Genomic DNA, 27,274 nt, shown 5'->3' on the forward strand with positions numbered 1-27,274 from the left:
AATCTTCTGAGTTTTGGCACTTTGGAAAGCTTGATCTGATGCTCCTTTTCTAAATAACTTGGATGGATTATTCGTATTTTTTGGTAACAATTTTAAAAAATGTAATTAAAAAAATTTAAATATCGTGGTAAAATATACATACCGTAAAACTTGCCATTTTAATCATTTTTATGTGTACAGTTCATTGGCATTAAGTATATTCACATTATTGCCCAGCCATCACCACCATCCATCTCTACAACTTTTGCCCTTTCTCTAACTGAAACTCCGTATCCATGAAACACTAACTCCTTCTGTCCCCAGGCAACCACCATTCTACTTTTGTCTCAGAATTTGACTACTCAAGGTGTCTCCTATAAGGGGAATCATACAGTATTTGTCCTTTTGTGACTGGGTTATTGAACTTCTTAGGTGTTTGGGGTTCATCCGCATGTGTCAGAATTTTCTTTTAAAGGCTCAATGCTATTCCATTATATATGTAAGCCACATGTTATCCCTTCATCAGTGGGCAATCAGGTTGCTTTCATCTCTTGACTGTTGTGAGTAATGCTGCTATGAACATTGGTTTACGAGTGTCTTGAGTGTCTGCTTTTAATTCTTTGTGTCTATACCTAGGAGTGGAATTGGTCAATAATGTGGAATGCTTACATATTTTTTTTTTTTGAGATGGCATCTCGCTCTGTCGCCCAGGCTGGAGTGCAGTGGCGCCGTCTCAGCTCACAGCAAGCTCCGCCTCTCGGGTTCACGCAATTCTTCTTTCTCAGCTTCCTGAGTAGCTGGGACTACAGGCGCCTGCCACCATGCCTGGCTAATTTTTTTGTATTTTTAGTAGAGACTGGGTTTCACCGTGTTAGCCATGATGGTCTCCATTTCCTGACCTCGTGATCCACCCGCCTCAGCCTCCCAAATTGCTGGGATTACAGGTGTGAGCCACCGCACCTGGCCAATAATGTGGTAGTTAGATTTATGTTTAACTTATTATTGTTGTTTTTGAGATTGGGTCTCACTCTGTCGCTCAGGCTGGAATGCGTTGATGTAATCATAGCTCACTGCAGCCTTGAACTCCTGGGCTCAAGTGACCTTCTTGCCTCAGCCTCTCAAGTAGCTAGGACTAGAGGCGCAGGGAATTTCTCATCTTCTCTCTACTGCCTCTGAGTTGGAGATGTCAGAGGGAGCCATGGCCCACTGTAAAGTAACACAATGTCCCCACCCACAGGGTTAGAACCCCTCTTCTGGTGGCAGCTCTGAGGGGAGCAGTCACATGTGGAGAGTGCAGGGCTCTGTGTCCAGCTGGGGGAAGGAGGTTACCAAGGGGATTGACCCCCGTCTGGCCAGGTGGCTGCCTTCTGACACACCAGTCTCTCTCTCTAGCACGGTGGCCCCTACACACCCAGCCTGTCAAACCTACAGCCCTCGGGAAGGCTTTGGCCAAATTAATGAGCGGCTCCCTCTGTTAAGAAGGAAGCACAGCTGAAGCATGAGGAGGGCAGTAGAGTGTGTATGCTCCGCCGCGTCTCCCCACAGTCTGACCAGAAGGAAGGGGCCTTTCAGCCAGGCTCGCCCAGGCTGGGGTTGGAGTGTCAGTATCAAGCCAATGTCTTCTTGCTTAATGAGTGAGCCCAGGTGCTCCCGTGCAGCTGCCACCGTAGTGAGGGTGAACCGGCAGGAGGCTCCACGGCACTTTCAGGCTCAGGCTGCCTGGTGAGATCTACTCTGTGGGCTCTGTAGGCTGGTAGAGGCTTCCAGGAGGAGGAGGGGATGCAGCCACCAGTCCCCACTCCTGGGAGTCGTATTTCTGAAAGCTTGGGTATACAGTAAATATTAGGCTGTGGGCTGGTTTATCTATGGATTTGATGTGGGAGGGTTATAGGTACAAGCAGTTTAAAGATGGAAATTTTGAGAGAACCCTTAGTGCTGGGTAAGGCAAGCAGGCTTGTCAAAGCAGCTCTTTTGGGGAGGCCAGAATCCTGTACCAATGTCCTCAGCACGTTCATCAGCTGCTGGGGAAGTGCCGGACAGGATGAAAGCACAGGAGAACTTTCTGGATGATAAAATGTTCCATATCTTCAAAGGAGGTGGGTTACATGGGTAATGCATTTGTTAAAAGTCATCAAAATGTAAACCAGATCTGTGCATTTCACGGAATATAGCTTATACCTCAAATTAGAAACATTTTTAAAAAGACAGATGGGCTGGATGCAGTGGCACACGCCTGTAATCCCAGCACTTGGGGAGGCCGAGGTGGGTAGATCACCTGAGTCAGGAGCTCGAGACCAGCCTGGACAACATGGTGAAATCCCGTCTCTACTAAAAATATAAAAATTAGCCAGGGGTGGTGGCATATGTGTGTAATCCCAGCTACTTGGGAGGCTGAGGCAGGAGAATTGCTTGAACCCAGGAGGTGGACGTTACAGTGAGCAGAGATTGCACCACTGCACTAGAGCCTGGGCAACAGAGTGAGACTCCATCTAAAAAAAAAAGGGTTTTCAATATTCATTAAAGGCAGAGTAGCTTGTTATAGATTAGCCTCCCCACAGGAACAGTTAGAAAAACTGGACAAAAATGTGTCCCCCCTTCCCCCCACCATCAAAAACAATTGTTGGAAGGTAATTGGAGACCTCAGCCAGGACTTGAGTGACCAGGCCTAGGAGGTGATCCTGACAGTCCTTAGTGCTTTTCCCACATTTGGTGATCGGTCAACAGTAGAGAGCTAAGAGGCTAAGAAACTGAGTATGAAGTGGTAGTTAAGAGGCTGGAGAGCCTAGCTGAATGTTTGGCACTCTCACAGGGCTGAAATGACCTAATGAGAATTTGGGTCCCAGGAAGGAGATGAGACCTTGGTGGGGATCCTGGAAGGGCCACCCCTAAGAGTCCAAAAGAATAAAAAATAGACCAGCTGTCACAAAAACTAAAACCTGCTTTGAGCCAGCTTAGTCCCAAACTAGATGAAGGCGATCTGCTTGAACGCCAATTGTGTGCCATAAAGTCAAAGTCAGTACTCTCTGGAGGCAGATAAAACTTTACTAGGCATGCCATAAGACAAGACAACACAAGACAAAAGGAGAAAACAAACAAAAAAAAATAGAAACATACATAGATATTAGAGTCCTCAGGTAGAATTTTTTTTTTTTTTTTGAAATGGGAGTTTCACTCTGTCACCCAGCCTGGAGTGCAGTGGTGTGATCTCAGCTCACTGCAACCTCAACCTCCCACGTAGCTGGGATTGGTGATCCACCCGCCTAGGCCTCCCAAAGTGGTGTGATTACAGGTGCAGGCCACCGTGCCCGGCCAGTATTTTGCCACAATTTAAAATAAATTTTCTTTTTTTCAAGTTTGTTCTCAGACGATATTCACAAGGTCACATGGCGGCTTACACTTCTGTAGGCCTTGTTGACCGTTCTTTTTAGATATTGATGATCTTGATCTTTTTCTTGTCTCCTCCATAGAAGAATGGGATGCAGGAGGTGCTGCCTAAGCCTGGGCGCTCCTGGGCGTTCTTCATTCCAGGGGGCAGCTGCATGATCTGCTGTGCAGTGCGGTTGTCATGGGAATAACCCTTCCCGGCCTCTCGTGCAGGCTCCAGGCTGCCAGGGTGGCTCATATCAGAAGGATATTTGGAGGGAGGGAGGCAGGGCTCTGAGCACCGCTCCTCCTGCATCTTCTCCTCCTGCTCTCCCATCCTCTCCTTCTTCTCCCGCCTCTTCTCCACCTGCCCCCGGATCTTCTCCTCCTCCTCCTGCATCTTCTCATACTCATCCCACAGCCTCTCCTCCTTGAATTGCAGCCTCTCCACCTGCTTCCGCATCTGCTCCTCCTGCTCCCCCATCTGCTCCTCCTGCTTCCTCATCTGCTCCTCCTGCTCCCCCATCTGCTCCTCCTGCTCCCCCATCTGCTCCTCCTGCTTCCGCATCTGCTCCTCCTGCTCCCCCATCTGCTCCTCCTGCTTCCTCATCTGCTCCTCCTGCTCCCCCATCTGCTCCTCCTGCTCCCCCATCTGCTCCTCCTGCTTCCGCATCTGCTCCTCCTGCTCCCCCATCTGCTCCTCCTGCTTCCGCATCTGCTCCTCCTGCTCCCCATCTGCTCCTCCTGCTTCCGCATCTGCTCCTCCTGCTCCCCCATCTGCTCCTCCTGCTTCCTCATCTGCTCCTCCTGCTCCCCCATCTGCTCCTCCTGCTCCCCCATCTGCTCCTCCTGCTTCCTCATCTGCTCCTCCTGCTCCCCCATCTGCTCCTCCTGCTCCCCCATCTGCTCCTCCTGCTTCCGCATCTGCTCCTCCTGCTCCCCCATCTGCTCCTCCTGCTTCCTCATCTGCTCCTCCTGCTCCCCCATCTGCTCCTCCTGCTCCCCATCTGCTCCTCCTGCTTCCGCATCTGCTCCTCCTGCTCCCGCATCTGCTCCTCCTGCTTCCGCATCTGCTGCTCCCGCTCCCCATCTGCTCCTCCTGCTTCCGCATCTGCTCCTCCTGCTCCCCCATCTGCTCCTCCTGCTTCCTCATCTGCTCCTCCTGCTCCCCCATCTGCTCCTCCTGCTCCCCATCTGCTCCTCCTGCTTCCGCATCTGCTCCTCCTGCTCCCGCATCTGCTCCTCCTGCTTCCGCATCTGCTGCTCCCGCTCCCCATCTGCTCCTCCTGCTTCCGCATCTGCTCCTCCTGCTCCCCCATCTGCTCCTCCTGCTTCCTCATCTGCTCCTCCTGCTCCCCCATCTGCTCCTCCTGCTCCCCATCTGCTCCTCCCGCTCCCGCATCTGCTCCTCCTGCTCCCGCATCTGCTCCTCCTGCTTCCGCATCTGCTCCTCCTGCTCCCGCATCTGCTCCTCCTGCTTCCGCATCTGCTGCTCCTGTTCCCGCATCTGCTGCTCCTGGTCCCGCAGCCTCTGCTCCCGCTCCCGCAGCTCCTTCTCCTGCTCCCGCAGCCTCTGCTCCTGCCTCCACATCTTCTCCTGCAAAGTGTTGGTTTGAACCTCAAAAGGAAATAGAGTCATAAGCTAGGTATATAAATGTAATCTATAAAATAACGGTTTTCGTCTATGATTCTTTAAAAAGAAATTTTAAGCCGTAACCCTGAGGTTCTGATTTCCCAGGCATGGTCCCAATTTGTAGATTTTTAGCACACTCTAGAGGATTCTGTGGTGGGACCAGAACAAGGACCCACATTTTCCAGCTCTTGGCTGGAGCCTCCCCACACCCTGCATGATCCCTAGACCATGGTCCCAGCCGGATGGGGCTCCCACAACCCCCGGGGCTGCAGCCGCTCACCTGTGGCAGCGGGATTTTGTCCGTCTCCAGTTTCCTTTTTATCTCTTTGATGTGGAGCTGGATCTCAGACTTTTCAGTTTCTACCAGTCGAAGTTTTTCTTGTAGTTCGGCGTTTTTCTCCTTCAGCTCCTCATTGGTTATGCTATGGCCGGAGGCAGTAGAGAAAGGAATGAACGAAGAACAGAAAGGACCGCTTTGGTGATCGACCCTCTACCCTCGCCCCACAACCACAGAACCGTGGCATTGGAAGGGACCCCAGGAATTAAAAGTCCCAGGTGGCAGGCCAGAGAGAAGACGTGAGTTGCCTGAGGCTACCCCATGAGTCAGTGGCACAGCCGTCACTGGAGCTTCCCTGCGCATACGTAAACCTGTATGACCCCCTACCATGCTCACCTGGACCCACCACCTCCCAGCACACCACCCACGCTAAGGGCTCTCAGACCTCCCATCCCCCCCTCCCCCATCCTACATGTTCCTGAACAGCTCCAGACTCATGGCTTCCCTCTCCTTTGTTAACTCCTCGATATACTGCAAATAGAGAAAGGTCAAGTCAGGATACAGCAGGCAGAGGAGCAGCTGGACGACCAGTAACGACAGCTACACTGATACTCCACAGTAACACTTGCTCCCTCTCAGTCACACCCGACATGTTCTCAAGGCGTTTCCAAACCCATGGTGTCATTTGTTTTTCTTTTCTTTTTTTTTTTTTTTTGAGATGGAGTTTCGCTCTTGTTGCCCAGGCTGGAGTGCAATGGCGCAATCTCACCCCACCGCAACTTCCGCCTCCCGGCTTCAAGCGATTCTTCTACCTCAGCCTCCTAAGTAGCTGGGATTACAGGCATGTGCCACTGCACCTGGCTCTCACTTGTTTTTCAGAGAACTCAGTAAGGGTGGAAGGGACAGGGAAAGAGACTGAATTGATAGCTGGCTAACAGGGGCCCAGAGAGATCAGATAATTTTGCTATTGCTATTACTGTTATTACTACCACTGTTGGAACCTTTATTGAGTGCTTCACCAGGCACTAAGCTAACAATCCCATTTAATCCTCACAACCACCACAGGAGACAGTTATCATTATCACCTCTATTGTGTAGATGAAAAACATGGGGTATTAAAGGTTAAGTGCTTGCCTAAGATAACTTAGAGCTGGGATTTCAACACCCAGGTATATCTGATTCTCTAAACCCATTCTTTTGGTTGGGGGTAGGGGCACAGATAAGGAGGAGGAAATTAATCCTTTGTTGATTTTTGAAAGAATGATACATTGGCATAGTCCAAACCTCAGAAGGTACAGAAGGGAAATATCTTCCCCCAACACTGTTCCTCTCTCCTGAGTTTTTTATGAATCCTTACAAACATGTTTTATGTATATTACCATAATACGTACGTACACACACACACACACACACACACGTACATGTACATGTGTTCCCTCTCTCTACACAAATGGTAACATACTAAAGATACTCTTCTGTACCTTCATGGTACAAGTACCCTCAACTCCGCCTAGGATTTGACCAAGGCCACAGCCAAGTATGGGTGGGGTGGGCACTTGGCCTCCGAGCTCTGTGTCCAGTGCTCGCTCCCCACAGCGCCCCGCAACTCACCCACAGCAGCTGACTCAGCCCCAACCTGCCTCTAACAACCACGCACAAAAGCAGCAAGAAATGGCCCATGCTGTCTTTTGGGCAGGACACTGCATCCTGCAGAAGGGACCTTTAGGCTCATTCCTCCATCTGCGAAGCTGGGCTCCCAGGGGACCGGGTAGGTGATTGGACTCACCCTGTCCGCCCTCTCGTGCTCTGCGGAGAGAGCCCGCTGTAACTCTCCTGCAAAGTGCCAGGAATGATGCAGGCGGCCTGCCAGATCCTTGGAATCTTCTGGAATGAGAGAGGTTGAGCTGCAGCCCAAAGGCCTGTGAAAGTGCCAGGTTGAAGGATGACGGGGTGCCCAGATTCCCACCTTCAAATTTCCTGGCAATATCCTGGCTGTAATGGAGCACTGTTTCCAGTTCAGTTTTCTGACACATAAGGATTCGTATGGTATGATCCTGGGCCTTTGGGAGACAAGACAAGCAAGTGCTGAAAGAGAAGCAAAGAAACCTTCTCCAGAGGACAGGAGGGAACCTCACACCCTCCACTCACCTCTAGCTGCCTCCTTAGGGCTTGCTGATGTTGGTGGCTTGCCTTATTTTCCTATAGAAAAGAAGAGGAAGACAGAGCTCTTACTAGAGGGAGGCAGAGATGGCACAGCAAGAGACATGCCCCCAGAATGGCACCACTGTCCCAGGACAGGCCCACCCATGGGACCAGGTTATCAGGGACCCTGTGGGGATGGGGTGGAATCTTGGGGGTGAGCCTTCCTCCCCAGGCTGGGAGTAGGCGAGACGAGACTGGGGCCTCTACATCTGAGTGCCCCCCAAACCCAGCGGTCATGTCGTGAGCAAAGAAAGAAACCATGTTACCTCTTTCAGCTGAGCTCGGTTCTGTTGTTTCTGTGGGGAGAGTCAAAGGAAGGTGACTGAGGGTGGCCCCTCGACTCTATTCCTCAGGCCAGGAAGTGGTAGGCAGGGGTCAGGAATGGATTTTAAGGGCAAAGTTCTTAGACCCAATGGGAACACGAACTGGTCAACTCTCCTTAACGCCCAAAGAAAAAGGATTTGGGTCTTTGTTGGCTTTTGCCCACAGCCACAGAACTGAAAGTCTGAAACTAGATTCTCTGGAAAAGACAGTAACATAAACCTTCCGACATAAGAGTGTGAGAAAAGCCCACCCTTCTGCTAGCTTGTGATGTAGAAAGATGTGTTCATTCAACAAGCATTGAGCAAGCACATAGGGGCCGGGGACGGTTCTTCACTGCTGGGATATAGGACGGAAAAGGCAGACAGGAGCCCTTGGCCCCAAGGTTTCCATTCTAGTGAATCTTTAAATCTCAGACTCTCAGAGCAAACAGAAACCTCTGATACTCTAACTCTACCTCCTCAGGAAACGGAAGCCCAAAGAGGAGAGGAGTTTACAGCAGGCCCTGGACTAGGGATTAACACAAAAACAACAACAACAAATCTGATTTAAACTTCACACATGTAAGTAAAACATTACCACCCCTATTTTACAGATGTGAAAAGAGAGGTCCAAAGAACTCGAACAATTTTCCCTAAGCCGTGTCCCTCGCAGATGGAGAGAGAGGTAGGACTCAAACCCAGAATTCTTAACCAGTACCCGGCAGTTCTTCCTTCCACAATCTTAACAGTTACCCTCGACCTCCCCTTGTGCCCCTTGGCCTCAGGAGACCGGCCAGCCAAGACTCACATCCTCAGGTGAATGGCAACCCCCAGAAGTGGTTGTCTCAGGGTTAGTGCCATTATTTATTTTCTTCTTTTTGGTGTCGGTTGCTCCAGTACCAACACCAGCACTGTTCCACTGATGATAGTCTGGGAACTGTGGAAAAGAGGAGCAGTGATACTCATGAGAACTACAAGCTCCTACAGTCACTTTACAGTTTATACAAAATACTCTCATAGATGATCTGATTTAATGCCACCAACGACTGTACGAGGTGTTGTCGCAATCACTTAGTGACTGAGAGGGATTGATACCACGGCTAAAAGAAAGGCAATAATGGAACTGAAACTCAGTCTTCTGACTCTGAGCTCTGGGGTGTTGCCACAAATCAGCAGCTGCCAGAGACCAAAACCAGAGGCAGAGGTAGAAAAGTAAAAAGTAGGCAGGAAGGTGTACACTGTGTGGTTTACAGTCATACATCCTCTTAGAGTCATGTATCCTCAGGGCAGAAGGCAGCCTTTCTGTTAAATGTGGGAATTAAACAGAAAGAGGACAACCCAAGCCGCATTTCAGAGAGAAGTCTTGTATACTCTTTGAAATCTATGTGACTATCATCCCTAAGAACATTAATGTTTTGTGTCTCCCACGAGAATCAAGGAAAACTGATGCTTCAGAAAGATGCCCCATATGTATCCTGTGGCACTCAAAGTACCCCAGGTTGAGATGAGATGAGGAAGATTCAAGTTGTCAAGTCCAGTTTCCCAAGATCTCTTGCACAGAAGATGAGCAAATCTCACTTCAAAGATCGCTGAGTGATGGGCACTCTGGTCCCAGAACCATGGAGAATTCAAATATGAAGTGGAGAACTTAGAAAAAACTGTTAAAGTCTCTCTGGAGAGTAGAAGCCTGGGAGAAAACCAAACCAAACCCATTATCCCATCAGTGCTGTGCCCAAGTTGCCTCTTTGAGATTGGCGTGGGGTCACAGGGTTGGGACCCAGGTACTTGGAGATGTGAGCCCAAAGAGCCCAGGGAAGTCAGGCTTGGGGCAGCGGTAGGTGAGGGCCGAGTATGGAGTGGGGAGCCCCAGGAGTCACCTGCCCAAAGTCACCCTGGGGTGACTGGTGAGGGCAGGTGCTGGAGCATCCGGTTCCTTGGGAACGTGAGCCCGAAGGGCCCAGGGAGATCCGTTTTTGGACAATAGGAGGTGAGGGCAGAGTACAAAGCAGGGAGCCCCACGAGTCACCAGCTGAAAGTCACCCTGGGGTGACCGGTGAGGGCAGGGGCAGGACTGCTGAGGGGTTGGGGCTGACACAAGATTTTGGTTGGGGGAGCCCAGAGGCACTGGGGGGGCCCGGCCCCGTGTGCCTCTGGAGTGACACGGATTCTGGCAGCTGTTCTGCCATCAGAGGGGACCTGGGGCTGGGTTGGGGTTGGGGTGCTGCAATCCGATGCGTTTTACCTTTTCCTTGGTCCCAGCCAATTTTCTTTGTTGGGTTTTTTCGGACATCATGGGGTGGGGAGGGTGGTGGGGTTGGGGTCACATTGGCGTGATCCAGGCGAGGACAGTGATATGCCTCCAGTCACGTACCACACAGCTATGTGACTGAGCCACAGGAGGCGTCACCAGGGCTGCACTAGAGTGCGGAAAAGGGGCGTGGCCTTAATGCTCCAAGCCCATTGGTCAATGAGAAAGATGAAAGGGAAAGGAGGCGGGGCCAGGCAGCTGCGTGTCATGAAGGTCCTGTGATGTCACAAGGAAAGCTGCCCGTGGAACTGCTGTCCCCGCCCACTCTGGGAGAGGGGCGGGGCTGGCTTTCACTTTCTAAACTTTAAAACTTTATCACCTTAGTTGAGGTACAAATCCTGTTGTAATGGAAAATTTACAGCATGCTTAATGATTAGTAAAGCAGATTATATTATCCAACATTCCAATAAGATAAAATAATCACAGTGATTTCTCTTTTTTGGAAAAAGTTTGTCTTATTCTCCTACATTATTGTTAAGTTTTTTTTTTTTTAAACTAGAGATATGTCTAATATATTTAAAAACACAAAGCTTTTGAGGTGGGTGTGGTGGCTCATGCCTGTAATCCCAGCACATTGGTAGGCTGAGATGGGCATATCACCTGAGATCAGGAGTCAAGACCAAAATTTTAGTATTTTAGTGTGTATTTTAGTATTTATTTTAGTATTTAATACATCATTTAGGGCTACATGTAGCCACAGAAAGAATAAATCTGATTCAGTGACTTAAAGAAATATAGATTTCATTTTTGTCACTTAAAACGTGCAGAGGAAGGCAGTCCAGGGTTCTTTTCAGTTTCCTGATACTTCCTTAGCCTGGTTTCTATTCTTGTGGTCACAATGTGGCTGCTGTTTTTCCAGGCCTTGGATTGCCTTCCAAGGAGGGAAAGATGAAAGGTCAAAAGGCTGAGTTTGTCTCTTTTTAGCTGAAAAACATAGATTTCTCAAAAGTTGTAAAATTATACTGCAATTCAATTTTCATCCTTTTTTTTTTTTTTTTTTTTTGAAATGCAGTCTTGCTCTGTTGCCAGGCTGGAGTGCAGTGGCACAATCTCGGCTCACTGTCACAATGTCCGCCTCCATGGTTCAAGCGATTCTCCTGCCTCAGCCTCCCTAATAGCTAGGAATACAGGCGCATGACACCACGCCCGACTCATTTCTTTTTGTATTTTTAGTAGAGACGAGATTTCACCATGTTGGCCAGGCTGGTTTTGAACTCCAGACCTTGTGATCCGCCCGCCTCTGCCTCCCAAAGTGCTGGGATTAGAGGCATGAGCCACCGCGCCTGGCCTGCAATTTTCATCTTTTGGCTGCAAACAAGTTATGTCACTATTCTCAGCTGGGGGAGTGTTTAACTCACATGTTGCTTCCTCTCTGTTACACAGGTTTTAAGATTTATGAATAGGTACTGAATTGTATCAATTGCTTTTTTCTTTCTTGATTGAGCAGTGTTTTTTCTTATCTTTTTATGTTGATAAGGTAACTTAACAGTGATTGGCTTTTGAATGTTGAACATTGCATTTCTGGAATTAAATCAACTTTGTTGTGATAAATGATTAATACCATATTATATATGGTTGAGATGGGCTTGCTCCTAGTTCATTTGGTAGTTTTGTACTTACATTCACAAGAGAAAGTGGAGTCTAAGTTTTTCTGTGTTTTTTTTTTTTTTTTTTTTTTTTTTTTTTGCCACGGAGTCTCGCCCTGTTGTCCAGGCTGGAATGCAGTGGCATGATCTCGGCTCATTGCAAGCTCCGCCTTCCGGGTTCACGCCATTCTCCTGCTTCAGCCTCCCGAGTAGCTGGGACTATAGGCGCCCACGACCACCCCTGGCTAATTTATTGTATTTTTTTAGTAGAGACGGGGTTTCACCGTGTTAGCCAGGATGGTCTCGATCTCCTGACCTCGTGATCCACCCGCCTCAGCCTCCCAAAGTGCTGGGATTACAGGCGTGAGCCACTGCACCCAGACTTGTGAGGTTTTAATATGAAGTATTAAAGCTATGCTGGTTAGACAATTTGAGAAATGTTTCTTCTCTTATTGCTGACAGAGTTTATGTAAGATGTGTGCTATTTCTTCCTTAAGGATTTGGAAAGAATTCACTTATTAAGCCATGTGAGACTGTAGTTTTCTTTATAAGGTGTTTAATTACAGGTTCAATTACATATATATGAATATTCATTTTGGTAACCTGTGTTTGCTGAATCAATTTGTTCATTTTATCTAAAATTTCAAAGTTGTTCTATTATTCATTTATCTTTTTAATACTTATAAGGTCTGCGGTTAGAATTTGTGCCTTTTGTCTGTTTTGTTAATCAATCTTGCTGGGGGCCATCAATTTTATCAGTGTTTCAAAAAAGCAAACTTTGATTTTATTCATCCCTTTACCATACTGAAAATGTTTTGCTTAATTTCCAAACTTATACTGCCACTGTGATTAAATATTTGTATAACTAAAACTCTTTGGAATTTGTGTCTTCTCAATGATTAAAAATATGATTAATTTTTATAAATATTGCTTCTGCACTTGAAAAGGATATGTATTCTGCATGTTGAGCGTAGTGTACCACGTATCTCAATTAGACGGAGCGTGTTAAATGCATCCTTTAAAGATTCTATTTCCTTACTGATGTTTGTCTGTTTATTTTTCAGTGGCTGAGACACAGATATGAAACTTTCCCACAATCATCGTCAACTTATTTCTTTTTTTCGTTTGTTAAGCTTTGTTCTGTGTGTTTTAAGGTTAAGTTACCAGGCATAAACACATTTAGAATTCCTTTTTCTCCCTGCTGGTTGCACCCTTTTATAATTAGGAAATACCCTCTTTATCTCTCACATACCTCTTTCATTAGAGTTTTTTTAATATGTAAAAGAAAATAAAGTCTTGGAACGCCAAACCTGTTATGGTAAGGGAGACATAAGTTTGGGAGCTTAGTCATGCAAAACTGCCATTCTTTCTCCCCAAAGAGATAGCTGTCATTTCACAAGCCTGTGTGATGGCATTAGACATAAGCCAGGTCCCCACTACCACAAAAGGCCACATAACTCTCCATATGGCCCCCCTTACAAACTGTTCACAGGGACATTCCCTGCTAGCCCCTAAATCTTTCAGGATCCATGTCCCCCTATAAAATAAGCATATGCCAGTTGTAACCCTGGCTCTGCAACCTCAGTTTAAGATGTGACACTGAGTTCTATTCAATCTGACACTGACAATGTTGAATACAGGTTTATCTTCCCAGGTACAGAACAAGAACATGAGATCAAGCACTCTTCAGGCTATCCTGAGATGGCTTCATAATTGACTCTTTCCTCCCTCTTTTCAAATGTTTACCTCGTCATATGTAAAATGAAGATTTACTGAGCACTAATTAGAGCTTCCTAAGAATGTAACCACCCCTTCACTGCCTGCTCCCCCTCCCTTTCTTCTCTCCTGCCTGCCTTCTCCCCTTACATACTGAGTTCCCAAAACCCTCTTTGGAAAGCACGGGTCACAGTAGTTTCTGTGGCTTGTGTTTTTTCCGGGGGTGTCGTCAAATTGTGGCTCCACAAAGCTCTATTGATGCAGGCACTTGCCTCAGTCGGTGGCTCATTTTTTGTTGTTTTTTTTTTTTCGTTTAACAGCTATAAATACAGTTACCCTTGTTTTTATTTACTTAGTCTTTGCTTTGTCAGTCTTTGTCAATTTTTCTTTTTTAAAAATAAATTTTCTTGTGTATAGTTAAGGCTTACAACATGATGTTAAAAGTTATATATAGATTGTAAAAAGATTCCTATACTGAAAGAAATTAACACACCAATCGTTTCACATAGTTCCCCATTTCCTTGTTGCTTTTGTGGCAAGAGCGGTTGAAATCTACTCATTGAGCATGAATTTCACATACAGAACAATTTTGTTCCCTGCAGTCCTCATGTCATCCATTACATCTCTAGACTTGTTCATCCTTCATACCTGCTACTTTGTATCCTTTGGCCTCCATGTCCCCAATTCCTCCCCTCTCCCACCTCCCCTGGTAAAGAATGTTTTGCTCTCTATCTCTGTAGATTTATTTATTTACATTTTTACATCCCACATATAAATGAGTTTATGCAATATTTGTTTTTCTGTGTATGCTTTATTTCACTTAGCATGACGTCCTCCAGCCTCATCCATCTTGCAGCAAATGGCAAGACCTTGTTTGTTTTAGGGCTGAATAATATTCCATTGTGTGTGTGTGCCACAGTCTCTTTATCCATTTATCCATTGATGGACACTTAGATTGTTTCCATATCTTGGCTATTGTGATTAAGGCTGCAATGAACATGAGAATACAGGTATCTTTACAAAGTAATGATTTCATTTCCTTTGGGTGCATGCCCAGAAGAGGGATTGCTGAGTCATATGGTAGTTCTATTTTTAATTTCTCTAGAAATCTTCATACTCTTTTCCAGAATGGCTGTATCAATCTACATTCTCATCCATAGTATGCAAAAGTTCCCATTTCTCCGCACTCTTGCCAACATTTATCTTTTGACATTTTGATAATGGTCATAAGGGGTGTGAGGTGGTATCTCAGTGGGTTTGATTTGCATTTCCCTAATGACCTACAATGCGGAACACCTTTCAGATACCCACTTGCTATTTTTATGTCTTCTTTAAAGAAAGGTCTATTCGAGTTCTTTTTTAAAAACATTTTAAAAATTGGGTTATTTGTTTTGAGTTGTATCAATTATTTATATATTTTGGATTTTATTTTTTTTGAGACAGGGTCTGCTCTGTTATGCAGACTGGAGTACAGTGGCACAATCACAGCTTACTTGACCTTCTGGGTTCAAACACTCTCCCATCTCAGCCTCCCAAGTAGCTGTGACTAGAGGCACACACCACTATGCCTGGCTAATTTTTAAATGTTTTGTTGAGACAGGGTCTCACTATGTTGGCAGGCCTGGACTCAAACTTGTGGGCTCAAGTGATCCTTCCACCTCAGTTTCTGAAAGTGCTGGGATTAAGCAGTGAGCCACTGCACCTGGCTAAATGTTGGATATTTACTCCTAATTGGCTGGGTGCGGTGGCTCACACTTGTAATCGCAGCACTTTGGGAGGCTGAGGCGCTTGGATCACTTGTGTTCGGGCATTCGAGACCAGCCTGGCCAATATGGTGAAACCCCATAATGGAGTTTTGGCTTCTTTAACTGGGAAATGAGGATCGTGACCATCCCTGCCAAACAGGAGAGGAGATGGACTGATGTGTGTTGTGAGGCCCAACATGGTGAAACCCCATTTCTACTAAAAATACAACCAGCCAGGCATGGCGAGGCTGAGGCAGGCGAATTTCTTGAACCCGGGAGGCGGAAGTTGCAGTGAGCTGAGATCCCACCATTGTACTCCAGCCTAGGCAACAGAGCAAGACTTCGTCTCAAAAGAAAAAAAAAAAAAAGAAAATTCACTTCAATAAATGGTGAGACCAGCTTTGCAAAGATGACAGTGAGAGAAGTCTAGCATGGCTGACTCCATCTTGCTTCCAGTCTCACGGGCCTGCTGTCTTTGCTCATTCCTGGGCATAGGCCAAATCAGCCATGGGAGAAATTTAGTTCATAGTCTAACGTTGCCATTTCCAGTCCTCGGGGGTCCCCTCTTTCCACTCCACGCTTAGTTATCAATTTGTTACTCTGCTTTAAAATGTATGTTGTTTTTTTGTAATCCCAGATACTCGGGAGACTGAGGCAGGAGAATCACTTGAACCTGGGACGCAGAGGTTGCAGTGAGCCGAGATCGCACCTTTGCACTCCAGCCTGGGGGACAGAACGAAACTGTGTCTCATAAAACAAATATAACTGAAATGGTAACGTGTTTCTTTAAAACTGAAGAAAATGTGCAAGGTGGATGTCTTCCTGTCACTTCGCACAGCCTACTGCCATAGCACCTGAGCCCCAGACCCTAAACTCACTGTCCTGCTCGGGGACCCCAGACCACACTGGCCATTGAAGGCACCCCAAGTACTCTCCTATCCTCACCTCACTCCTGCAGTAAATGGCTAAATGAATAACTCAGAAGTGAAGCCAAAAAGAAAAAGAAAATGCACATGGGGAACAGGAGAGGCGAGCAGAGGCCAGTCTGGAAGCCTGGGCTGATACGCTGCGAAGAGATGTCTCCGGGTGCTGCCTGCGGGGCGCAGTCTGCCATTCAGAACACACCTAGAGAAGTCCTAACCATTAAGGAGCACCCATTCCTGAGTCCCCTGCCTGCCCACAAAACTTTCCTTGAAACACCCTAACCTCTGAGCCTTTGGGGAGGCTGATTTCAGTGATAACTCCAGTCCTTCCATGTGGCTGGCATTGAGTTAATTCAACTCCTTACTGCAATACCATGGCCTCAGTGAACTGGTTTTGTCTGTGCAGCAAGCAGGAAGAACCCACCAGGGAATTACAATGGTATTGGGAAAACTGGATTTCCACGTGCAAATGAATGAATGATGTTACCCCAAGTGGTTGGGGATGCAATCATACGGGTGTGGAAATAGTCCTTATGCACTGAGTCCACATCTGGGTGGGGCCACAGGTTGAGTCCAGGTGGGGTAAGTCTGAGAAACATCCCAAAAGGCCAATTTTAGGTTCCACAATAGTGATGTTATTTACAGGAGGCACTGGGGAAGACACAAATCTTGTGACCTCTGGCCACATGACTCCTGAGCAGTAAGGGGCTACAGAAACTATGCCTGTATTTTCACAGAATTCAGGCCCCCACGCACCAAATCCTAATCTTGTGGCCTTTCATTCATCTTACAAAAGTGGGTTCAGCTCCTGGACAAGGACAGCATCAGTTTTAGGGAGGTTCTGTTATCATCCTTTCTTCAACGTTAGCATAGCAGACAAGCGCAGAACCAGAAATTAACACGTGGGAAATTATACACCACAAATAGTACAATCCATGGAAGAACCAAGGGAATGGCGATAGCAGAATGTCAGGAAAGGACTTTGTAATGTGTAGGCCTTAGAGAAATAGGGAACTGAGACAAGAATCTATTTGAATTCTTGGAAATAAAAAATGTAATTACCATGTTGGCCAGGCTGGTCTCGAACTCCTGACCTCAGGTGATCCACCTGCGTCGGCCTCCCAAACTGCTGGGATTGCAGACATGAGCCACTGCACCCGGCCAAGAAGTGACTATTGTTTCTCCATTGTGTCCTCTTGATGCCCTTGTCAAAAATTAGTTGACCAGATATGTTTGGATTTATTTCTGAGCTCTCTGTTGTGTTACTGTCAATTTTTCCATATCCTGCTTTTCTTTTTCTTTTTTTGCTGCAAAAACTTTCTTCTCCTTTGGTCCAAGGCTTGGGAGGAGGCTGGAGGGTGGTTAAAAAGCTGCCTACTGGCTGGAGGGAGAGGGTCAGGCAGAAGCCCTGATACCAGGAGGTGCAGAGGAGCCCCTCAAAGGCTGCTGGGCTTTGGAGGCCCTGGTTGTGCTTGTGGGTAGGCTTTTGGAAAAGAGACTGGTGCAGGTGGGCCTGGGGGCTGGCCAGCCTGCAAAGGTAACTGCGGTGGTTGCCCATCGTCTTGAAGAGTTTCATCTTCCCGTTTAGGAAATGGCTGTCCTGAAAGTCACAGAGATGAAAGTCTGTGTGGGCAGATCCCAGGGCGTGCGGATCCATAAGGGCCTGGTTCAGATTCTTCTCCAGGCAACGGTGGCTTTGATGGCATCCATGATTTTCCCCACTCATCTAGAGATGGCTTCTGTGCACCTTGGAAGATGGTGCAGCTGGTTTTGCACTTCCAAGAGACACACTGTGCCCTTGTGCTTCTATTGAACCAACTCATGGAAGAAGCAGCCAAAGCTCTCCAGAGCCACTCATTGTGGTTGAAATAGAAGCCCAGGGAATGGTAAGTTCAGGACACCCGCCGATGCACATGGACCAGGCAGCTGACCGCAGCTTCCTCCTCGGTGGAATCATTCTGACGAATCTGGGAGCTTGTGGTTGGTTGGCAACAAGGAGCTAACCTTATTTCTAACACAATGGTGTTGGCTGGTCCTGGAAGCAGGAGATGGCTGAGAAGATGGTCCTGGAGGTTGCAATTGGAGAGGAGATTGGAGGTTAGGAGAGGCTGGAAGAAAGGGAGTCCTCAGGTCTGTCTTATCCTAACACTGTTGAATCAAGGGACAGATGTGTGGGATCACTGGGAGTGCTGCCTAGACCTGCAATTTTTTTTTTTTTTTTTTTTGAGACAGAGTCTCAGTGTGTCACCCAGGCTGTAGTGCAGTGGTGCAATCTCGGCTCACTGCAACCTCCGCCTCCTGGGTTCGAGCAATTCTCCTGCCTCAGCCTACCGAGTAGCTGGGAATACAGGCGCCCACCACCATGCCCGGCTAATTTTTGTATTTTTAGTAGAGACGGGTTTCACCATGTTGGCCAGGCTGGTATCCAACTCCTGACCTCAGGTGATCCACCTGCCTTTGCCTCCCAAAGTGCTGGGATTACGGGTGTGAGCCACCATGCCCGGCCTGGACCTGCATTTTTAATGTGTGTTTTTAATATGCAGAATATAGCTAAGAAATGAAATCCAATATATTTTGATTTTTATGTTATTTTGTTGTTTGGTTTTGGGGTCTTTTTTGAGACAGGGGCTCACTCTGTCACTTAGGCTGGAGTACAGTGGCATGATCATAGCTCACTACAACCTCAAATCCTGGGCTCACGCAATTGTCCCACCTCAGCCTGGGGCTATATGTGCACACCACCACGTCTGGCTAATTTTTTTATTTTTAGTAGACACGAGGTCTCGCCATGTTGACAAGGCTGGTCTTGAACTCCTGAGCTCAAGCGATCAGCCTGCCTCGGCCTCCCAAAGTACTGGTGTAAGCCACCAAGCCTGGCCTGATTTTCTCTCTTTTTTTTTTTTTTTTTTTTGAGACAGAGTCTTGCTCTGTCACCCAGGCTGGAGTGCAGTGGCGCGATCTGGGCTCACTGCAAGGGTTCTCCTCCCGGGTTCACGCCATTCTCCTGCCTCAGCCTCCCGAGTAGCTGTGACTACAGGTGCCCGCCACCACATCTGGCTAATTTTTTTGTATTTTTAGTAGAGACGGGGTTTCACTGTGTTAGCCAGGACGATCTCCTGACCTCGTGATCTGCCCGCCTTGGCCTCCCAAAGTGCTGGGATTACAGGTGTGAGCCACCATTCCCGGCCCCTGATTTTCATTTTTTTAATGCATTACTTACCATCTTTTCTCCCTGACACCTTTTTTCTCTTTTTCCTTGATATTCTGAAGTTTCTTTCTGTATGAGTGCGTGAGCATGTGCATACAGGCACACACACAACTCTGTACAAGTTCTGTCCAGCTGTCAGTTCAGTAATTGCTGAATTGTTAATTTCAGTCACTATATTTTTTATTTCCAGGGATTCAAATTGATTTTTGTCTCAGTTCCTCCTCTATTTCTCTAAGGTCTACATATTATAAAGTCATTTCCTGACATTCTGCTATCACCATTCCCTCAGTTCTTCCACGGATTGTCCTGTCTATTTGTGGTGTATAACTTCCCCACGTGTTAATTTCTGGTTCTGCCCTTGTCTGCTATGAGAGGCTTCTCTAGGTGTGTTCTCAATGGCAGACTGCTCCCCACAGGCAGCCCCTGGAGACATCTCTTCACAGTGTATCAGCCCAGGCCTCCAGGCTGCAGATGGCTGTGGCCTCTGCTCGCCTCTTCTGTTCCCCATGTGCATTTTCTTTTTCTTTTTGGCTTCACTTCTGAGTTATTCATTTAGCCATTTACTGCAGGAGCGAGGTGAGGATAGGAGAGTGCTTGGGGTGCCCTCAATGTCCAGTGTGGCCTGGGGGTCCCCGAGCAGGACAGTGAGTTTGTGGTCTGGGGTTCAGGCACTATGGCAGTAGGCTGTGCAAAGTGACAGGAAGACATCCACCTTGCACATTTTCTTTTTTTTTTTTTTTAAGAAAGACAATATCAAGTCCACAGGGGTCCCCTCTTTCCACTCCATGCTTAGTTATGTATTTGTTACTCTGCTTTAAAATATATGTATTTTTTGTAATCCCAGCTACTCAGGAGACTGAGGCAGGAGAATCGCTTCAACCTGGGAGGTGGAGGTTGCAGTGAGCCGAGATCATGCCACTGCACTTCAGCCTGGGTGACAGAACAAAACTCTGTCTCAAAAAACAAATATATATATATATATATATAATCCATGTCTAATGATGTTCTATAGAAGAAAGAGATGTAACGTGGTCACGCTGCCATCTTGACAGTGGAATTTTTTTTATAGTTGTTTTTTGTTTTGAGACAGAGTCTCACGCTTATGGCCTAGGCTGGAGCGCAGCAGTGCCATCTCGGCTCACTGCAACTTCTGCCTCCCGGGTGCAAGTGATTCTCCCACCTCAGCCTCCTGAGTAGTTGGGATTACAGGCGTCTGCCACCACTCCCAGCTAATTTTTGTATTTTTGGAGGGACAGGATTTCGCCATATTGGCCAGGCTAGTCTCAAACTCCTGACCTCAGGTGATCTGCCTGCCTTGGCTTACCAAAGTGCTGGGATTACAGGCATGAGCCACCGTGCCCGGCCAACAGTGGACTGCTTTTGTCTGTCTACTCTGTGAAATAGTAAGACCTCGCAGGCCAGGAGCTCAATATGGATCCAGACCGGAGTGAGGATGGCAGAGGCGCAGCGGCATCAGGGCCTGAGTCCGGGTCCTCCGGCTCACTCTGGCCACACCGCGAGGGTCTTCTCTTGTGCCTATTCAGCCCTCCACATTGGTGTTGGCTGAGGTGTCCACTCCTTCCAGGGTTTTGGTTCTCTGGTGCAAGTTCCATTGTCTCAGCATCAACTTGTCCGGGGCCCAGCCTACCCAGCTGGCTGTGTCCTGTCTTGGAGTGGCCAAGCCACTCCCACGAGGGCTGCAGGCAGTTCTGTGAGGCCGCTGCCTGAGACCACTCAGCCTCACTGTCTTTACTGACCCCACGTGGTGGCCTGGGGATTTCTCTCAGCCCTAGGATGTCAAAATTCAGTGGTTCTCAAAGGTCAGTTATGCAATCGAACCACCGGGAGAGTTTTTAAATTACAGATTTCCTGGCACTGCATCCCAGAATGTCTTATTCTGCATAAGTCTGGAGTGAGGCCTAAGAATGTCCATGTCTGTCTGTCTTTCTTTTTTTCTTTCTTTTTCCTTCCTTCCTTCCTTCCTTCTTCCCTCCCTCCCTTCCTCTTTCTTTTGTTCTTTCGTTCTTTCGGCTCTTGCTGTGTTGCACAGACTGCAGTGCAGTGGTGCGAACATAGCTGGCTGCAGCCTCAATCTCCTGGGCTCAAGAGCTCCTCCCACCTCAGCCTCACAAGTAGCTGGGACAACAGGAGCACACCACCACACCCAGCTAATTCAAAAAACAAATTTTTTTTTTTTTTTGAGACTGAGTCTCACTCTGTCACCAGGCTAGAGTGCAGTGGTGCAATCTTGGATCACTGCAATCTCTGCTGGCTGGGTTCAAGCAATTATCCTGCCTCAGCCTCCTGAGTAGCTGGGATTACAGGCGCCTGCCACCGCACCCTGCTAATTTTTGAAGTTTTAGTAGAGACAAGGTTTCACCATGTTGGTCAGCCTGGTCTTGAACTCCTGACCTCGTGATCCACCCACCTCAGCCTCCCAAAGTGCTGGGATTACAGGCCTCAATGAGCCACTGACTGCGCCCGGCCTTCAAAAACTTTTTGTAGAGATGGGGTCTCGATATGTTGCCCAGGCTGGTCTCCAACTCCTGGCCTCAAGAGATCCCCCAAACTTGGCCTCCCAAGCTGCTGGGATTCCAGGCACGAGACACTGGGCCTGGGCCTAGAATTTTCATTTTTAACCAGGTACCAGGTGAGGCCAGTGTTGCTGGTTGAGGGACCACAGTTTCAGAACCACCGCCCTAGAGAGAGGAATAGGGAGCTGTTTTTCCTGTTTCTCTCTTACCTTGACTTTGGAAGAATCGAAGCCAGGACTTTGACATATTTATTCTCCGGTTTCACTGGCATGGGGATCATGCTCACAGCTAATGGTGTGAACTGGAGGATGGGGAGAAGTGTGGGCTTCTGGGGGAAAACCCACTAAATGACCATAATACCATTGGTTAAATTTAGCTGGTATTTAAGGGGATGGTCTCTTTTATCCAAGAAGATATATACACATATAATTTTAGAAGTTACTACTTCTTTCTTTTTTTTTTTTTTGTAAGATGACGTCTCACTCTGCAGCCCAGGCTGGAGTGCAGTGGTGCTATCTCGGCTCACTGCAAGCTCTGCCTCCCAGGTTCAAGCGATTCTCCTGCCTCAGCCTCCCGAGTAGCTGGGACTACAGGTGCCTGCCCCCACGTCCAGCTAATTTTTTGTATTTTCAGTAGAGATGGGGTTTCACCGTGTTAGCCAGTATGGTCTTGGTCTCCTGACCTCGTGATCTGCCCGCCTCAGCCTCCCAAAGTGCTGGGATTACAGGCACGAGCCACCGCACCCAGCCCCTACTTCTTTCTTTTTTGTAGTTACTCCCTCTGAGATCCCTTCGACAGCAGACTCTGAGAGTTGGATGGGATCTAGTACAGGCACCTAGAGAACGTTAATACCACACGCCTGGATCAGAAGGCCCCATAGAAGTGAAAAACTGAAGAACTTCAGATGCCTCGACTGACTTCACAGGCTGCAGATGGAAGAAAACCAATTCCAGGGAGCTCTGTCTGCCTGTGTTGTTTGTGTGAGTTACTTAAGCAGCCAGATTGAGGGCTGCCCGCCCCTCCAGGTGATTCCCAGCCTCCACCACCTTCTCTTGCAAATGCTCCCTCAGTACTATGTAGACAATCAGAGAAATAATCAACATTTTATAGATGGCCTGACATACTCTTTGTGTATGTGATTTGCTAGCTTGGTATTTTAAATATGCTAAATCCAAGACATGCGTTAAAATTTAAAACCCCGCTAAGGTGTAGGAGGAAGGCACGGCATATAGTAAATGTAAGAAGTTAATGGTTCTCATAGCAACAGCAGAAAACATAGTTAGTTGAGCTTTTCCCACAAGCCTGGCCTTCGTTCAGCATTGGATGTCTCAGGGAAGGGCACCATCTTTCTTCAAGATGCAAGAGTCAGAGACTGAAGGCCAATGCTGGCACTGCCTCTCCCTCGGCAACTTTCTATCTGAGAGCACGTGTGCGCAGGCACACACACACACACACACACACACACACACACACGGCTCACAAAGGCCTCTTTTTTGAGCCTTTCAAACAGCTCTCAGTCCATGTGCTGCACTCCATCTCCCCATCCCCCTTCATCTGTGTGCATCCGCTGTGGTCCACACAATCCAATCCATTCTGCACTCAGCAGCCAGTGTGATTTCTTTTCTTTTTCTTTTTCTTTTTTTTTTTTTTACAATAACCTTAACACAGATAATGTTAGTAGCTCTTAAGCATGTCAGGAGATTCTCTACCTCACACATAAGAAGGGCAGGACAGGCCGGACACGGTGGCTCATGCCTGTAATCCCAGCAGTTTGGGAGGCGGAGGCGGGCGGATCATGAGGTCAGGAAATTGAGACCATCCTGGCTAACATGGTGAAACCCCGTCTCTACTAAATATACAAAAAATTAGCCGGGCGTGGTGGCGGGCGCCTGTAGTCGTCCCTGCTACTAGGGAGGCTGAGGCAGGAGAATGGCTTGAACCTGTGAGGCGGAGGTTGCAGTGAGCCGAGATCACACCACTGCACTCCAGCCTGGCAACAGAGTAGACTCCATCTCAAAAAATAAATAAATAAGTAAATAAAGAAGGGCAGGACACTCTCAGGTCTGGCTGAAATGCTGTTTCTCCATGGTCAGACTGGCGACATGAAAACATTTGATGACACAGCTGACAATTGTTGGGGAAGCAGACACTCTCATCTGCCGGTCACAGCCATGAAAACAAGGAAGCCTCTATCCCACCATACCTTGTCATGGGAGTTGGATAACATTTATCAAAGCTAGACACTCATATGCTTTTGGACCCACTTCTAGAATCTATCTGATCACACAACATGTTATATAGTGATGGTTATTCAGCACCCTTGTTTGTAAAATAACCTAGGTGTTCATCAGTAGGGGATGGGTGAAAAGGTAGGAGGATACATTCATATAATGGAATTCTATATAGCTGTGAAAAACAATGAAGGAATCTTCTACGTACAGACACAGAATGTTCTTTAAGATAAACATGTGAGAAGATCAAGTTGCAGAATGGTATTGAGAACCAATACATATTTGCTCCCACTTGCATAAAATCTTTCTGGAAGGGGACAGCAGAAACTGATGATATGAAGCCATACTAAAGGAACTGGGTGTCTGTGGAGAGGAGACTTTTTCCTATGTCCTTTACTGTTACTTTAGAATTGTATTTAATTACTTTTAAAACAGAGACAGGGTCTTGCTATGTTGCCCAGGGTGGTCTTGAACTCCTGGGTTCAAGTGATTCTCAAGCTTTGGCTTCCCAGAGTGCTGGGATTACAGGTGTGAACCACCCCACCTGGCCTGAAATGTTAAAACCACATTCCTGTGTTACCCATTCAAAATATAACTACACAAAAATGTATAAAATGTATCATGTTGCTATAGCTTGCATATGTGTCCCCTCCAAGTCTCATATGGAAATGTGACCCCTAGTGTTGATGGCTGGGCCTAGTGGGAGGTGTGAGGGTCATGGGGGCGGTTTCCTCGTGAATGACTTGCTGCCTTCCCTGCAGTCATGAGTTCACAGGAGAACTGGTTGTTAGGAGACTGGGGCCTCCTCCTCTCGCTCCTTCTCTCACCATGGGACACACCTGCTCCCCCTTCGCCTTCTGCCGTAAGTAAAAGTTTCCTGGAGCCTTAACACAAGCACAAGCAGATGTTGGTTCAATGCCTTTTTTTTTTTTTTTTTTTTTTTTTTTTGGGAGAGGGAGTCTAGCTCTGTTGCCCAGGCTGGAGTGCAGTGGCGCGATCCTGGCTTACTGCAAGCTCCACCTCCCGAGTTCACGCCATTCTCCTGCCTCAGCCTCCTGAGTAGCTGGGACTACAGGCGCCTGCCACCACGCCCGGCTAATTTTTTTGTATTTTTAGTAGACACGGAGTTTCACCGTGTTAGCCAGGATGGTCTCAATCTCCTGACCTCGTGATCCACCCACCTTGGCCTCCCAAAGTGCTGGGATTACAGGCATGAGCCACTGTGCCCAGCCCCATGCTTCTTATACAGCCTGCAGAACTGTCAGCCAATTAAACTTCTTTCCTTTATAAATTACTCAGTCTCAGGTATTTCCTTTTTTCTTTTTTCTTTTTCTTTTGGGATGGAGTCTCTCCCTGTCACCCAGGTTGGAGTGCAGTGCTGCGATCTCAGCTCACTGTAACCCCAGCCTTCCGGGTTCAAGTGATTCTCCTGCCTCAGCCTCCCAAGTAGCTGGGATTACATGCATGTGCCACCATGCCCAGCTGATTTTTGTATTTTTAGTAGAGACGGGGTTTCACCATGTTGGCTAGGCTCCCAACCTGACCTCAGGTGATCCGCCTGCCTTGGCCTCCCAAAATGCTGGGATGACAGGCCTGAGCCACCATGACGGGCCAGGTAATTTTTCATAGCAACGCAAAGTGAACTAATACACATGTCAGTACCCACAATGTACCTGATATATAGCAGCCCATCAGTATTTGTTGAAGGAAAGAAATATGCCACCCTGGCCGGGCGCCTTGGCTCACACCTGTAATCCCAGCACTTTGGGAGGCGGAGGCGGGTGGATCATGAGGTCAGGAGATCAAGACCATCTTGGCTAACACGGTGAAACCCCGTCTTTATTAAAAAAAAATACAGGCCGGGTGCGGTGGCTCATGCCTGTAATCCCAGCACTTTTGGAGGCCAAGGCTGGCGGATCACGACGTCAGGAGATCGAGACCATCCTGGCTAACATGGTGATACCTTGTCTCCACTAAAAATACAAAAAATTAGCCGGGCGTCGTGGTGGGCGCCTGTAGTCCCAGCTACTCGGGAGGCTGAGGCAGGAGAATGGCGTGAACTCGGGAGGCGGAGCTTGCAGTGAGCCGAGATCGCGCCGCTGCACTCCAGCCTGGGCAATAGAGGGAAACTCCGTCTCAAAAAAAAGAAAAAAAAAAATTCAGAAAACTTAGCCCGGCATGGTGGCAGGTGCCTGTAGTCCCAGCTACTCAGGAGGCTGAGGCAGGAGAATGGCGTGAACCCGGGAGGCGGAGCTTGCAGCGAGCTGAGATCGCACCACTGCACTCCAGCCTGGGTGACAGAGTGAGACTCCGTCTCAAAAAAAAGAAAAGAAAAGAAAAGAAATATGCCATCCCACTCCGTAATATGCTCTGTATTTGTTACCTATAGCTGCATAACAAATTACTCCAAAACATGGCAGTTAAAACGATGTACATCTATTATCTCCCAGTTTCTGCTGGTCAGGAATCTGGATGCCTGTGGCTCACAGTCCTTGGCAGGTTGTAGTTAAGCTATAAGCGAGGTCTGCTGTCACCTGAAGGCTCACCTGGGGTTGGAGAAGCTCCTTGCATGCACATGGAAGTAGTGTTCACAGGGCAGTCCTCTTGAGATCCATGTCCAAGTTTACTCACCCACCTGGTTGCTGTCAGGCCTGGGTTCCTCAGTATCTGGGCCACCCCACAGGCTGCATGAGTGTCCCCACCATGCAGCAGCTGGTGAGTCAAGAAAAAGAGAACAAAAGAGGGCATGCGGAAATGGAAGTCATAGTATTTCCTTTGTAAGCAAGTGTCAGAATTCACATCCCATCCCTTCTGGAGAATTATTATTATTATTATTATTATTTTGAGACAGAGTCTCGCTCTGTTGCCCAGGCTGGAGTGCAGTGGCGTGATCTCGGCTCACTGCAAGCTCCGCCTCCCGGGTTCACGCCATTCTCCTGCCTCAGCCTCCTGAGTAGCTGGGACTACAGGCGCCCACCACCACGCCCGGCTAATTTGCTAAATTTTTTTGTATTTTTAGTAGAGACGGGGTTTCACCATGTTAGCCAGAATGGTCTCCATCTCCTGACCTCATGATCCACCCGCCTCGGCCTTCCAAAGTGCTGGGATTACAGGTGTGAGCCACCGCGCCCGGCCCCCTTCTGGAGTATTTTGTTCACTAGAGGTAACTCAGGCAGTCCAGCACACACTCAGAGGGAGGGGATTACACAAGACCATGGATCTCAGGAGGCATGGGCCATCAGGGCCATTTTCACGGCCACCTACTAC

The 27,274-nt window shown here is 47.7% G+C and overlaps 2 protein-coding genes across 16 annotated transcripts in view; one reads left to right on the top strand and one right to left on the bottom strand.

The window, feature by feature from the left end:
- Positions 1-27,007, top strand: part of LOC129394002 (programmed cell death 6-interacting protein-like) — a 60,945-nt gene extending 33,938 nt beyond the window's left edge. For 2 of the 15 annotated variants that reach the window (XR_010110028.1, XM_063596979.1), the window contains one exon: positions 11,238-12,692. Coding sequence is in view for 8 of the 15 variants with exons in the window: in XM_063596979.1 (XP_063453049.1) it covers positions 11,238-11,293 (56 nt within the window). In the remaining 7 variants the exon portion in view is untranslated. The other 13 variants (XR_010110032.1, XM_063596980.1, XR_010110027.1 and 10 more) reach the window with 12 other exon arrangements.
- On the bottom strand, positions 6-10,049 carry GOLGA6L7 (golgin A6 family like 7). The gene is given in 12 exon segments (XM_063596981.1): positions 6-4,063; positions 4,066-4,343; positions 4,530-4,613; positions 4,717-4,960; positions 5,256-5,397; positions 5,725-5,783; positions 7,039-7,136; positions 7,219-7,312; positions 7,401-7,451; positions 7,721-7,750; positions 8,565-8,693; positions 9,999-10,049. Coding segments are annotated over 12 exon segments (1,920 nt in total). The 3' UTR covers positions 6-3,403.
- Positions 27,008-27,274: the final 267 nt, after the last annotated feature.

The sequence above is a fragment of the Pan paniscus genome, chromosome 16, assembly GCF_029289425.2.
Source record: "Pan paniscus chromosome 16, NHGRI_mPanPan1-v2.0_pri, whole genome shotgun sequence".
Lineage (NCBI taxonomy): Eukaryota > Metazoa > Chordata > Mammalia > Primates > Hominidae > Pan > Pan paniscus.